The sequence below is a fragment of the Acipenser ruthenus genome, chromosome 2, assembly GCF_902713425.1.
Source record: "Acipenser ruthenus chromosome 2, fAciRut3.2 maternal haplotype, whole genome shotgun sequence".
Classification (NCBI taxonomy): domain Eukaryota; kingdom Metazoa; phylum Chordata; class Actinopteri; order Acipenseriformes; family Acipenseridae; genus Acipenser; species Acipenser ruthenus.
Genome location: NC_081190.1, coordinates 7,086,924 through 7,102,682, shown reverse-complemented (window position 1 = coordinate 7,102,682; position 15,759 = coordinate 7,086,924). Strand labels below are relative to the sequence as shown.

At 46.1% G+C, this 15,759-nt stretch overlaps 1 protein-coding gene across 1 annotated transcript in view; it reads right to left on the bottom strand.

The window, feature by feature from the left end:
- Positions 1-15,759, bottom strand: part of LOC117403939 (rho-related BTB domain-containing protein 3-like) — a 26,388-nt gene extending 10,629 nt beyond the window's left edge. The window contains exons 1-3 of the mRNA XM_034006441.3: positions 15,101-15,759; positions 13,474-13,702; positions 7,434-7,626 (exon numbers count right to left, since the gene is read on the bottom strand). Coding sequence (XP_033862332.3) covers positions 7,434-7,626; positions 13,474-13,702; positions 15,101-15,102 — 424 coding nt within the window. The 5' untranslated portion in view covers positions 15,103-15,759. The remainder of the gene's footprint in view (positions 1-7,433; positions 7,627-13,473; positions 13,703-15,100) is intronic.

Here is a 15,759-nt window from a genome sequence, read left to right as displayed (position 1 = left end):
ACTAACTCACAGCTGTAACAGGGACAGAAACAACTGCTGCAGACCCCAGCCTGGTAAATGATAATATAAACTAAAATAGCAATAGTGAAAGACACAGAACACAAGAAATAAAAGGGTTACCTACAGCAGAAACACCTTCAATCCAAAACCCAACTGTAATGGATTTATACTACCTTTATTTCACATGTAATGTTTCTTAAAAAACATTGCAATCTACTAGACATAAAAATCCCCATATGAATATACACATCACCCTAGAAATAACCAATAAACCAGTCCTTAAAGTTCAGAAATAGTCTTAATGTCACATTCTCAAGAGAAGCAGACTTTTTTTTACTGGTTCCAGTTGTTGGAACATGTCCAAGCCATATATCTCCAGCAAATTACCAGTGTAAGCTGCAAATATGTCCTTGCTGAGGCAGATAATGGGAAAGTGGGATATCAAATAATGACATACAGGATCCTGTAGTGAGACACAATACAAAATCCCAACTCAACACTAGAGCAAAAGGTTTAAAAAATAAATAGACATCACCACAACAGATGTAGGATCAAAGATTTGCATCGCAGGCTTGAATTTTTACTGAAAAAAATGATTTCTAAGAACAAGTTGCTCCACACAATCCATGCTGCGTGAGAATTAACTTTACTTGAACTCTGTCTTTTCACTTTGGGAAGTATGCAGAAGCCTGTAGCTTGTGTTATCTGCACTGGGAGATCAGTCAGACACAGTTGAAAAAGATTAACACTAACAGTCTAAACTTGTATAATCTTGAAATAGGTCAACTAAGCCACTAGGCAGGGTAACACACATACTGTATGTACTAAGACAACATAAAGTGGCGACAAACTCTAAACTGGGTTGGTTAATACTGCATGCTCACAACCTACATTCAGCAACTGGGCCCCTCTGTGTATTGAATGACACCTTTCAGATATCGAAAGCCTCTGCAGCCACTTCCTTCCCCTTTTAGCAACCAATGGGCCCTCATTCACCTCTAACCCTTTCAGTTTTACCCATTCTGTAGCTAATCTAACACAGAGCTAACCATGAATATGAGCTAGATTAAAAGCACACGTGTGAAAGAAGGGTTACAGTCGTTCCTATGGAAGTTCAAATACATGAATGCGTACAGCGCTGCTGTGGGTATCTCTTCATGTGCAATCAGCCAGAGGAACAGATGCCACAGGACACCCTGCAGATCTTAGGATGTGCATGTAAAGAACAGGGCAAGCGATCACTGAATACACAATCAAAAGCAGAACCCCTCAGAAATGTTATTTTGCATTTTGACATGTAAACTCTTGTTCTGGGTGTTTTCCTGTTTCTCATTTTTGTGCTCCCTCATTATTTTGCAGTCAGTCTTGCACATAACTAATCACAGTGACGGCACTGCATTAGTGAAGGGTCAATCGTAAAGAACAGTATACATCAAAATGGCCTAACTGCGAATATCAAAATCGGAAAGCTTCATTAACTTCATAATGATGGAGGAAAGAAACACACCCAATCCCAGATTGCCATCTCAAAGCCATAACTATTAAAATATCAACGAGCACAACGATTTGCAAGCTGCCAAGTTCAAATTCTTTCTATTAGTTTCCCTCCTCCAAGCTCAGCCCTTTCCTATGCCTTAAATCCTCACATACAGACACATTTCGGCTCTGCAAACACCAGTATGTACAAGTGACAGAGAGGGTTTATCCAGTATCACAAGAAATACTCCAGCCCTGCCTCTGCTCAATGGCACATCAGCAGAAGCCTGCAGATCAGCAGACTCTGGCCACAGTCCAGGACTCCTGCAAAACAGATTGAGCCTATTTTTATCTGTAATATATTAATCTTGTTTAAGTGTCTTGGGTAGCCTTTCAGGGCTGAAGGGCTCAAGACTAGATGATATGTAACTCACATAAAACAAGAACACGCTCGAATCTCAGCACTGGTTTACTGAATAGCAGCATTCATGTCTGTATAGTTGCAAAGAAGATAAGATAAACAATTACAACATATATATATATATATATAGTAAAGGTCTAACTAATCTAACTATTTCCACCATCAAGGCTCATGCTGATGGTGTTTTCCCACAAGGTTGAGACCATACCACTCTTCCAGAAGAGGAGGACAGTGAAGCAGACTGTACCGCTCTTCCAGAAGAGGCAAAGGAATGCCCCCTTGGTTAACAAGTTTAAAAGCTGCCCAATTCAGATCTGCAGCTCAGAGTTGGCTGGCTTTCCAATTTCTCTTTCTAACCAAATGACTGCACTTTTATTTTTAGTTGTGTGGTGTGAAATGATCCTGCAAAATTGAAGCTTTACTTCCATTTACTTAATTCCTTGCACTTGTCTCCTGAAGCTTCTATCTTTCAAAGCCTGTATTATAAGGAACCCGGTGACCTCGCCTCATTAAATATGAAACTATTTCCACAGTCTAAACAAGGCGGCCAAGAAATAAATAATTAAGCATACTGTATTTTTCATTTGAGCTGTCCTTACATGCATACTGTCCTTGGAAGCATTCATTTAAACCTTGGGAAACCCTATTGTAGAGACATTTGATGTACATTAAGGGTACTGACTTCTGTTAATCACACACCCTGCCTGGCTACCTTACTAGGACCCGTACCTAATACTGGGTCAGGACATTGCCTGCCCTGATCACAGTGTTGGCATGCCCTCCAATCAATTGTGGCACGGCGGATACAGTATCTTTTTGTAGGAAGCCATCACTATCAGCATACGTCACTGCAGAGTGGACTCGATCCACAGCAATGTTTAAGTAGCTACAGCACCAAGGGGCCTGGTTACACCAGGAGAACATGCCAGCGCGATGCCAAATCCACTTGTGCAGACACAAATCGCCTATTTCACACTTGTGAATGTTTCTAAGTGTTCGGTGGCTACCTCTAATCAAGTCACGAGTGTATTTCTCACGCACTCTTTGCTGTGTCAAGCCTGCAAGCGAAGCTAGTCGGGTCTATCATGCAAAGAGTGCAAGATAAAAGTACACTCTCAATCGAAATAAAAAACAGACGAAAACCTGATATTAATCCACTGAGTCCGTTAATGCAGAACCTGCTGTGATTTAAACATTCAGAGTACGAGATCAACACTCAGCGGAATTAGAAGTGTAGTTGCTGCTAATAGGTTCCAATGGGGACATGACTTCTAACTGTTCAGAGCTTACTAACAACATTCAACACTAAAGCTGGAACAAGACAGCCCACAGAGTACAGCCAGGTTTATCTAGGCGTAAGGACGTCACATTGATTTCTGTGCATAGAACGGATTGGAACTGGAGAGAGGGAGAGGTGTACAGCTGCTCAAATTCATTACCTACCTGCTGTGAGCCTGAGCCCACCGTCCAAGTCTACAAGCGGCTGCTCCAGTCAGCTGCTATGGACTCCTTTGAGTCAGATCTGTCATCCACACACATATACTGCAGCCTAGGCTTCTCGTACAGCCTTGCAGCCTTGTCGGAGGTCCTTGTACCTTAAACTAGTACAGTTCAACAGCACAGCTGTGTATAAAACAATGCAGCTGCTTCCTGTGTTATTGCCTTCGTCCTGATGCAGCACTCCTCATGCTGACACCTCTGAAAACAAAGCGACTGTCAAACAATATTAGCTAAATATTTGTCTTTCAATAGGCAAACTTAATGTAATACATGTATTTATTTTTATTTCCTCATGCGGACACCTCTGAAAACCAGTTAAATCAAAGCTACTGTCAAACAATATTAGCTAAATATTTGTGTTTCAATAGGCAAACAACGCAATACATTTTTTATCTTCAATATTAGACATGTTTTTTTTGGGGGGGGGGGTGTTAAAGTTAGTTGGTATTTTTCATCACAATAGCTCTATTACCACTATATGAAACTATGGACATGGACAGTTTGCGTGTCACAGAATGAGTGTGTTTGAGTAATTATTATTTCTTTTACAATGCAATTTCTTTGCATCACAATTGCATATGGGCCTGGGTTGCCAAGACTCTTGGCTCACATTCAGACTCATTTCAAGCTGTCCAGCTCTCCACTAACACGGAGCTCGTGTTTAATGACTCCAGGTCGGCTCCCTTGGGGTCAGTGTGGATGTGAAGCTCTGCTGTGGGAACACTGTTTTGGAAATGCCTGGTCTCACGTGCACTGCATGCTAATGAAAGCCAAGCACTCCTGAATGACCTGGAGTGCTCCCTGGAGAATGTCAACATGTTTGGGCAACCTATTTCAATCCAAGGCAGTATTAGCTTTCTGATTGCAGTCCTTCTAGCGTGCTTAACACTGCTAACTGGAAATAACAAACCACTTACGCTCACAAAGAATGAAATGCAATTATTAAAATTTAAAAAAAGAGTCTTGTTTGTTTAACACTCCTTTATAAATCTATTTTAAAATCATGAATTACTAGTCAGTCTGTTCTTACCACTTGGTCTCCTGGTTAAAACTGCACTTAAACAATCAACAACAAACTGTCCATTTTTACATAATTATATTGGATAGGGACCTGAGCAATAATGGTCCTTGTTCACAAAACTTCAAGGATTGTTTAAAGGAAATTCTTTTTTTTTTTTAAAGCACATTTTGCATTATTAAATTAAGTTTTCAGTTCACATGACCCTTTGACCATAAAAAAAGGTTTATACTCAGTTTATAAACAGCACTGAGGATTATAACAGCGCAGTGGTTCCCAACCTTTTTCAATGGTGTTTGGATTTTTCCCACGGACCACTTGCCACACATTTTTAATGTGTACATGCAGAAGCACACGTAGAAAGTAAAGTATTTATGTAACATACCTAACTTAATGTGATCCCTGGGATTGAATCTCCACTACCAGTTCATCAAGCAATGTTGTCATTTTGCGCATTTAAAGATGCTTATGGCAAAGTTCCTGTTTCTTTTGTTTAAAAAAGTGCTGTGTGTTTTTTCCCCCCACATTCTTAGTGCTTTGTAGATAAATGGCTTAAGAGCTTAGTTTGACAAAACCTCCTGACAGATACCGCACTGGGGCTTTGGGTCTTCCTCAGATCCTGTAAATGTAAATACCAGTGCTGAATATTCTGGACTGTATTTATGATACAAAGGCTTTCTTTTTTTAGAAGGTGGTTGAGATTCGTCAATTCCTCTTTTGGTTAAAAATGACGGCGACTGTACACACTATTTCCAGAGGTAGTGTTAAGAGAATTTCCTATACATATAGGGCCTGATTTTCAAAAGGGGACAAATAAGAAATAGGACGCAAAGTGATTTCTAAAACTTGATTTGGGTCACTAAACATGTGGCTTTCGAAGGGTTGATATAAAATGTGCCATGTATCCACCTGTTGAACCCTGAAAAATAGAAACAACTTGATTTAGTTACATAAAATCAGGTATTAAAAATCATTTTGCCCCTTTTGAAAATCAGGCCCATAGTCTTGTCAGATATTAAACCTGGAAATTAAACCTGAAATCGTTCACACAAACTACGGTACAGTTCACAAGTCAAGCAACAAATATAGCCTCTTTGTTTCACGTTAACTTCTGTTACTATGCAGGTAACCTCTCCAAAAACTTATTATGGTAATAATAGGAATATTCCTATATCCCTGGCAACACTGGAGCACACATTTTATATTGTTGAAAATGAAAAGTACAAAAACTGTGGCTTTATTATTATTATTTTTGTATTTTTTTTATTTAGTCATTCCAACCGAGTTAGGAATATTGAATGCAGTGAAAACAAGCAGTAGAACGATAGCACAGATTAGGTGTGTTTACGCAAACACTATTACTGTCAGTTCTGATTTACTTCAGTTTTTGTATAAATGTATTTGTTTCTATTATTATTTATTATTATTATTGGCAGGGAGGGGGTTAAATTCCTCCCTGCCAGAAACACATATAAGAATGTGGCTGGAGCCTTAATTAGGTAACTGTTAATTATTGATTAAATGGGCTCCAGCCACAGGCTATAAAAGTCCTTTGCCTGTGTGGAGTGGTTTGCAGAGACACTGAGAGTGTTACAATTGCTTCCTGTAATAGTGTACGTAGAGGTACTATTATGTATTGATTTTTGTTTTGTTGCTTTGGCCCTCGTGCCCATTTATTTATGGTTTGAAGTCTTTATTTTGATTAATAAACACAAGCGCAGCAGCGCAGTTTTGCCCTGCATTCCTGTTTTGTTTACTGCTTTCCTGAAACCTGACATCACCACCTACACCACACCCCTCACATCCTGACACTGTCTAAAAAAAGAAGTCTGCAATTTTGACAAGACAAACGTCCTTCATAATGTGGAAGTTATTTAGTTAGTACTTGTTTCACATTAGAAAGCTGTTTCAGTTAATGGCAGCTTTGAAGGCAATGTTTGGTATTGCATCAATGGGAGCTAATATAAAATGATAAAACACAGGATTTAGTATGGGGATCCAGGAATGTTCTCCATACTCTGAAGAAACATAGTAAGACACGCCTTGATCAACCTAAACTCCAGCGGGATAAACCTCTGCATCTTCGACTGCATGAGCCATCTTCGACTGCATGAGCCACCTCAACGCATGGTTGTCCTTTCTACCCACAGTATTATTTTCTACTGCTGTGCTCACACCCATCCAGCAGGTGTCATTCGGAAACAACTGCGTTTGAGTTGTCTGCTGTGAAGGTGGGAATAGAAAAGCGAAGACTGAGCAGGAGTAACAAGCACGTGACTAACACACATCAAGGACGTGACTAACACACATCAAGGACGTGACTAACACACATCAAGGACGTGACTAACACACATCAAGCACGTGACTAACACACATCAAGCACGTGACTAACACACATCAAGCACGTGACTAACATACATCAAGCACGTGACTAACACACATCAAGCACGTGACTAACACACATCAAGGACGTGACTAACATACATCAAGCACGTGACTAACACACATCAAGGACGTGACTAACATACATCCCCACCACAGCCATATATACACAGAATGCACAGGAGAAGAATTTGCAATGAAATGTTGAAGTGCAATTTTATAAGCGAATCTCAAGACATATGCAAATATGTAAGGGTGACAAAGCTGGATGGACGAATGAACAGACAGACACCTCAGTATTTTTCCAGAATATGATCTCCTCAATAACATAAGGAATGGTAATCCCAAGTTTCATGACAATTGGATAAGCGGTTGTCCAGGCAGATGACAAATGAGTGAGGTGTGAGGTATACATGACTGTCTCCACTCCATCCTCTTCGAAGGGGAGTTCATTCCCAGCTGGTGAGAATACATGTACTAAAAAACATCTAGTTACAGCTGGACTGATAGTGAGAGTACACTGCAAGAACACAGCCATTGTACTTGCTCTGTATACAAGTTTAAAAAGTTTACATTTAGTCTGCGGTTACATCCCTATACACTTCATACAATGGCAAGAAAGGTAACAGCGCTTACCGTTTTGTCTGGCTCCCACGGCAGCAATGATAATTGGCACTGTACACTGGTTTAATAGTCTTTTAATCATTGGAGTGTAAGTTTCCTTCACTTCTTGAAATGCAGGTTTGTCATTGATTGAATATTTAATGACAATAATGTCCGCCTGTCCAACCACATTGCGAGAGCTGTACCAGTCATTGTCGAAGAGATCCTAAAAGAAAAGAAAGGGTTTCAGACAGCCTTATTTACTTTCCAATAAAAACACCGGGCTCTATAGTGCAATGCTTGGCCCTTGAGAGACAGTGAACATGATTTTTGTGAAAAGGGAGACATGAACTTTAATATATTCTGCATTGCTTTCACAAATCAGGTATCGGATGGTGTGGCTGTAAATAGTCTGTGTGTAGGAATGCAAGGTTGGCAGGGATGGGGTTATATTTTTCCCTGCCAGCAATCACAGGTGTGGCCATTCTCCAATTAGGTAATTGGTGCTAATTGTGGAGTGATCACATGTATATAAGGAAGGAGAAATGGTGGTGTTTAGGTGTGTGCTGTAATTTTTGTATTTTTTTTGTGGTTTTTTGAGCACTTGGTCACAAGATAATGGAGGTCTGGAATGAAGAGCAATGCTGGTTGGAGGCAGAAGGGGTTCCCATTTGTGGAGTGCCCATATGAAGACCCCTCTTCACGGAGGCCTTCTATCGGGACGAGGTGGTCAGCTGAGGAATGACTCTCCAAAACGACTGTCCCGCAAATGCTGAAGACGGCCCCTCCTCCTTCCCAGTGCTGGGGGATGGCGGCCTGTCTCGTCTGCCTCAAGGACAAAGGTTGGTGCCTTGCTTCTGTGGCCTGCTGCCCCCTCCAAGAGGAAGTGGAACAGCTGCCTGCCCAAAGGTAAGCCGTCTCCAGCGCCCCGGAAGGGGGAGCCGTCTCCAGTGACCCCGGAAGGGGGAGACGTCTCCAGCGCCCCCGGAAGGGGGAGCCGTCTCCAGCGCCCCCGGAAGGGGGAGCCGTCTCCAGCAGCCCCGGAAGGGGGAGCCGTCTCCAGCGCCCCCGGAAGGGGGAGCCGTCTCCAGTAACCCCGGAAGGGGACGACGTCTCCAGTGCCCCCGGAAGGGGGAGTCGTCTCCAGCAGCCCCGGAAGGGGGAGCCGTCTCCAGCAGCCCCGGAAGGGGGAGTCGTCTCCAGCGCCCCCGGAAGGGGGAGCCGTCTCTAGCGCCCCCGGAAGGGGGAGCCGTCTCCAGGAGCCCCGGAAGGGGGAGCCGTCTCCAGCACCCCCGGAAGGGGGAGCCGTCTCCAGCAGCCCCGGAAGGGGGAGCCGTCTCCAACGCCCCAGAAGGGGGGGCAGTCTCCAGTGCCCCCAGAAGGGGGAGCCGTCTCCAGCGCCCCCGGAAGGGGGAGTCGTCTCCAGTGCCCCGGAAGGGGGAGCCCCGGAAGGGGGAGCCGTCTCCAGCAGCCCCGGAAGGGGACGACGTCTCCAGCGCCCCTGGAAGGGGGAGCCGTCTCCAGCAGCCCCGGAAGGGGGAGCCGTCTCCAGCAGCCCCGGAAGGGGGAGACGTCTCCAGCAGCCCCGGAAGGGGGAGCCGTCTCCAGCAGCCCCGGAAGGGGGAGCCGTCTCCAGCAGCCCCGGAAGGGGGAGCCGTCTCCAGCGCCCCCGGAAGGGGGAGCCGTCTCCAGCGCTCCCGGAAGGGGGAGACGTCTCCAGCAGCCCCGGAAGGGGGAGCCGTCTCCAGCGCCCCCGGACGGGGGAGCCGTCTCCAACGCCCCAGAAGGGGGGGCAGTCTCCAGTGCCCCCGGAAGGGGGAGCCGTCTCCAGCGCCCCCGGAAGGGGGAGTCGTCTCCAGCGCCCCGGAAGGGGGAGCCGTCTCCAGCAGCCCCGGAAGGGGACGACGTCTCCAGCAGCCCCGGAAGGGGGAGCCGTCTCCAGCAGCCCCGGAAGGGGGAGCCGTCTCCAGCAGCCCCGGAAGGGGGAGCCGTCTCCAGCAGCCCCGGAAGGGGGAGTCGTCTCCAGCGCCCCCGGAAGGGGGAGTCGTCTCCAGCGCTCCCGGAAGGGGGAGCCGTCTCCAGCAGCCCCGGAAGGGGGAGCCGTCTCCAGCGCCCCCGGAAGGGGGAGTCGTCTCCAGCGCCCCCGGAAGGGGGAGTCGTCTCCAGCGCTCCCGGAAGGGGGAGCCGTCTCCAGCAGCCCCGGAAGGGGGAGCCGTCTCCAGCGCCCCCGGAAGGGGGAGTCGTCTCCAGCGCCCCCGGAAGGGGGAGCCGTCTCCAGCGCTCCCGGAAGGGGGAGACGTCTCCAGCGCTCCCGGAAGGGGGAGACGTCTCCAGCGACCCCGGAAGGGGGAGCCGTCTCTAGCGCTCCCGGAAGGGGGAGACGTCTCTAGCGCTCCCGGAAGGGGGAGACGTCTCCAGCAGCCCTGGAAGGGGGAGCCGTCTCCAGCGCCCCTGGAAGGGGGAGCCGTCTCCAGCAGCCCCGGAAGGGGGAGCCGTCTCCAGCAGCCCCGGAAGGGGGAGCCGTCTCCAGCGCCCCCGGAAGGGGGAGCCGTCTCCAGCGCTCCCGGAAGGGGGAGACGTCTCCAGCAGCCCCGGAAGGGGGAGCCGTCTCCAGCGCCCCCGGAAGGGGGAGCCGTCTCCAGCAGCCCCGGAAGGGGGAGACGTCTCCAGCAGCCCCGGAAGGGGGAGCCGTCTCCAGCAGCCCCGGAAGGGGGAGCCGTCTCCAGCGCTCCCGGAAGGGGGAAACGTCTCCAGTGACCCCGGAAGGGGACGACGTCTCCAGTGACCCCGGACGGGGGAGCCGTCTCCAACGCCCCAGAAGGGGGAGCAGTCTCCAGCGCCCCATGAAGGGGGAGCCGTCTCCAGCAGCCCCGGAAGGGGGAGCCGTCTCTAGCGCTCCCGGAAGGGGGAGACATCTGCAGCGCCCCCGGAAGGGGGAGACGTCTCTAGCGCTCCCGGAAGGGGGAGACGTCTCCAGCGACCCCGGAAGGGGGAGCCGTCTCCAGCGACCCCAGAAGGGGGAGCCGTCTCCAGCGCCCCCGGAAGGGGGAGCCGTCTCCAGCGCCCCCGGAAGGGGAAGTCGTCTCCAGCGCCCCCGGAAGGGGGAGCCGTCTCCAGCGCCCCAGAAGGGGGAGCAGTCTCCAGCGCCCCAGAAGGGGGAGAAGTCACTGTCGTCTCCAGAGCCGAAAGGGGAGGAGCTTCCAGCAGGGCAGCCGCTACACCTGCTACTGACGGGAGCACACCAAAAGCCAGCCGCACATCCATGTCCAGAGGGCTCAGCGCTCGCAATGCTGCCAGCACCACTGTCGGAGTGCCCAGCATCACAGCTGCCAGCGTCACCACTGCCTGCGTTGCCACTGCCGGAATGCCCAGCATTGCCACTGCCGGAGTGCCATGCGTCACTGCCAGCATCACCACAGCTGGAGTTCCCCGCGCCACCGTCGCCACAGCTAGAATGCGCAGGGTTGCGACAGCTAGAGTGCCCCGCGCCACCTCCAGAATCGTCACATCTAGTGCCCAGCGTTGCCAGCGCTGAAGGGCACAGCATTGACACCCTCTGTAAAGGAACACCCAGGACAGAAAAGAACATGAAGTGCTGTGTTTATTTCACTATTAGATTATAGCTAAAAAATAACCCTGATTTGTCAGTCATAATTGACTTGCTGTGTCATATCTATTTGTTTACAAATAAATTCATATTAGTGCTGAAGTGTATTTTAGCCCTATTTCAAAACTGCAATTTTGAAAGCATATTTTATAGCTACAATAATTGCACAAAAAGGCTTTATTAATGTGCTGTAAGATTCATGAAGCAAACGTCTCCCAATCCCTGTTTTCACTGGACACAGGAAGCTGCACTGTTTCCGCTAAGGTTGGCTGTGAAGATGTTATTAATTACTATGGCTGTTTAGACTAACAGCCTTCACACAGCTGCACTGGATTAGGACAAGCACATTCCAGACACTTTGTTTTTGAAAACCACACAATTAGTCAATCCGGGGTTTGTCACCTGCAGCTAGTCACAGTTGGTGCTTGAATCAATAGGCAGTCTGCACATCATGGCTCCAGCCTAAGAGCTCTAGAGAAAGCCTTAGAAAGAAAGTTTACCTTTGTAAATCTTTTTAACCCCACCCCCCCGTAACTAATAAATTTACCATACCTCTCTGGGCTCTAAAATGCTTACATATGCTTAACCACACTTTCGCTGTGCTTAATTATACTTCGCTATGCTTTTACTATGGGGCCCACTTTTGACTAACACTGGGGATCCAGGAATGTTTTATTTTTTTTTATTAAAAATTAACTTAATACTGTGGGAAACACACAAAGCTGAATTCAATGAAATGTATTTCTTTAATGTGTGGAATGTTGGGAGCTCTAGCTGCATGCTGCAAGTTGTTTTCTCCACGTTAAGTAGAATGTTTCTAACAAGCAGCCCGGCCAAACAAAGGTCACCTGCCACAGCATCCTGGCTGCCCGGATTCATTAACCCTGTGCTGCACACAACAGTCAAGCCTCTGTCCACCTCGCTGAATGAAAAGCCTGTGGAATAAGCTACAGTGCAGCTGTGTTTCAAGCTGCCTGGATACCATTCAGTTGTGTCCTTGATTAGGAAGAAATACGCACCTGTGTTTACAGCTACTGCAAGTAAAAGATTACAGTTCCCTTCCTGTTCATAAGCTTTAATATCCTCTCAGCATTGTGCAGTTATAATTGTGTGTGAATATTTTCACCTTCTCAAAGCATGCGATTCAAGTCATGTCCTCCTTTCTCCCGGACTCAGTGAAGAGATGCAGAGGCCCTTCAAATGATAACAGGGCTGTTTACTGCAACACAGGCCCAGGCAATGAGGACATTTGCCTATTATGGACAAATGCAAATGGAGTGCCTGGTTTCGGCTGACATTGTGTTTGTGTGCGCATGTCAGCGTGTGTTTATGAACACTGCTGCCCATGTCTACACTGCTTTTAAGGAATGTTTCGATAAGGGCCGTTGTTTCAAAGCCCATTTTGACCAATTAAACCACGCTTGCAGCTCATGAATAGAATTTTATAGAACACATCTCAAAAAAAGAGTCAAAGTTTTGCGAACAGGGCCCTGTATTTCAATGTAAATGTTTAATATGTACAGTATAAATGCACATTAAGGAGTATATTATTGTTATTTTTTATTTCTTAGCAGACGCCCTTAGCATTCATTTTCTGAGGGTGTTATGAACAATAGCTAGCTTTCAAACACACGCAACGAGCAGATAAACCAATTTACATTGTGTGCTGAATACAAAACAATGGAGACTTTTGTAACAATGGAGACTGTAACACATAATTTGTACCATTATTTTCTGAATAAAATAAAATACCAGTAGTTCAAAGAACTTGAAAATCCTTTTAAATAAATGTACTTTTAAGTGTGATCATTTCCAGTTTTTGTTACTAAGAGTGCTTTCTATCCACAAAAACATTACAGGAGATGGAAGAAAAAGTAGAAATACCTCCTATCTGGATATACTTGAACATCCCTCTTTTTGTGCTAGACAGGGATTTCAGTTAACTATCTGTACGATTCAGGATTCATTAAAACATTAAACTCCTTTGAACTCCTTTGACAGCTTGAAACCTGTCCTGGGTTTCAGCACAGACTCAACTAAGTAAATTATTGAAATGATCATCTATTTGATATAAATAAATTGTCCCTCCCTTCTAAGTGTATTAACAACTCCTAAAAGTCACCATGACATATCAACAGTATGTACAGAAAGGAACAGAATGAGGTTTAGCAAGGACATGTTTAATCACAATTTGAGAAGGGATTCTCCAGATATATGAACAAATATAAGTGTGACATACAGACAGAGGGATGTATGCACCCCTATATATCCCTAGAATTCTAGATTCTCAATAACGAGCTAAATCCAGGTAAAGCTAACACCAAATGTCATGACTCAACTGGATAAGCGGGATCTCCAGATTCCTGTAAACACGCCCAGTGTGACATGCGTACAGCGACCTCCACCAGCATCCCCTTCAGGATAAGAACGGAGAAGATGTGTTGTGATGAAGCAGCTTCTACTCACCCAGCTTGGGCAGTCATGGACCACCACCCGGACATCTCCAAACACACAAGCCTGGTATTCGGTGAACGCAGGGAATGTGGTGTGGGGGGCAGAGCTGAGCAACACATTGTCCCTTCTGTCATGAACACCAGCGCTTCTACCCAGATAGGTCCAGAGCAAACTGGACTGATGCTGACCATCCTCCAGCAACCTGTCTTTCTCATTGCCCAGAGCCACAATACGAACAGACCTGCGCAGAATGAATACAGTCAACACAGAACGCATCCGTATAGTAAACACAAAACACAACACAAAACAGTGCACAGAAATACAGTCAACACAGAACACACCTATAGCTGCTTCTAGTTTTACCCTAAAATTCTGACTGAGCGTTTTGCAGTTGTGCATTATTCGTACTGTGTAGGCTGGACATCGCAGGCCATTATAAACGTTTGTGGTAAAAGCATAGCAAAAAGTGCAGTAAAGCATAAAATAATAATAATAAAACCAAAAGAAATTCCAGAAATAGCTTGATTGAACTTCTCTGGTGCACCGCGGTCCACAGTAGACATTCCTTCTGTTTTGAATTGGAACCAGACAGTTAGCAAGTAGTTTTGGTCACAGTGTGAGCATTGTTTGACATGTATACAAGTAAGCTGATAGTGGCTTTGAAATACACCACGAGACAATTACCAGCAAATCTGAATATAATGATGCCATTGTAAGCAGCGATGAGGAAACATGCTTAATAGATTGCACAAATTAATGTCTGAAGGAAGTTAGGGATTGCAACTTATCAATGAAGTTGAACTAAAAATGTCCCGGTTAAAACTGTTGGAATTGTGATAAAACATGGGTACATGCATTGGAATAGCACAAAGAAACTGCAAAAGTGCTGTGCAAATAAATCAGTATTTTGGACGCACCTCTGCAGGCAGTTTCAAAAAGAGAGTCCAGCAATTAGAGAGACCGTACCAGCCTGAACTGCTCCATCCCCCACTAAGGGGGTGGTACAGCAGAGCTGGCTCCAGGCTTGGGTAAACTGGCTTCCCAGCACTGCCCTTCACTATGGACAGGCACAGTTAACTCAATTCCCCGCTGCGAATCCAGCACCATAAACACGCCAGCTGGATTGTCCAGCTATGGAGTTCCCTTATAATAACAAGGCGGTCACTGACACACACTATGCATATGACAAAAAAAGTACGAGGGGAATGAAAGCTCAGGGCGTTCATGTGCGGTACTCGGGTACACAGAATATAATGCAACCTCACTGAACACGGCGGCTGTTTAGTAAAATGTGACTCCAATAAACATTGGAACCTGGTTCAACAGATTAACCATTGTACGGAGCGATTAATTTATCGTAACGGACTTTGCACCTTTAAGCTAGGCGTTTTGCACGGTGCTGTAGTTAATTCCAGCTTCAACTTTGGCACTGCTTTGTTCTTATTATGAATGAATGAATACAAGTAAACGACCCGGCCAGACCCCAACATCTCAGGAATCAGCATCAGAATTATGCTTTAATAAAAGTGATGTAAAACAATTATAAGAAGTGTTAAATAATTTACAAACACTGTGTTTAACTACAGAGTCTTGGTTATTCTTGCAATTCCGCAGACATCAACACAACACATAAACTTACATTGTCGCCTCCTTGTGCAGCGCAGGCTGGAGGGGTTACATAGTCAGCTTTAGGATCTGGTGCAAAAGAAGGTCTCACTAATCCATTTCAGCGTCCCCTCGAACGGCATCAAAAGAAAATGTATTTCGCCCCCCACCGCTCATTCATAACGAGGCGCTCCACGTTGTCGACTGCCTGTGGAATATAATGCTGAAGTACCCCCGCCGTAGGTCAGCAATAGAAAATGCAACCGTGTCGTCGACTGCACAGAGCTGCAAGTTAATATTCAATCACAACAGTAGTTGGAAAAAAGAAAACCGACAGTCTGCACAATCCGGATCGCCTGACGTCAGTGAACCATAACAAAGGCTCATCAGGTTGAACGTGAATCGAATGATCTCACTGGACACAAAGCTAAAGCAATGAGACTGGTGACGGCCATGCAGTGCTACAATAACACCTGAGACGGGGATACAGCGTACCGCAGTCTGAACGGCGTTTATGAGAGCCCCGGCTAGCTAAGCTAAATGCTAATTAAGCAGATATCTGTGAATGGATGGGGGCGGGGGTCAAAAAGTTGGTTTGCCACGCAGAAATTGGTTCTTACTGTAGACTAGTACGTCGAATAGCTCTTACAAGGTTATGTATACATGCATGTTTGGTTAGGAAATAGTTATATT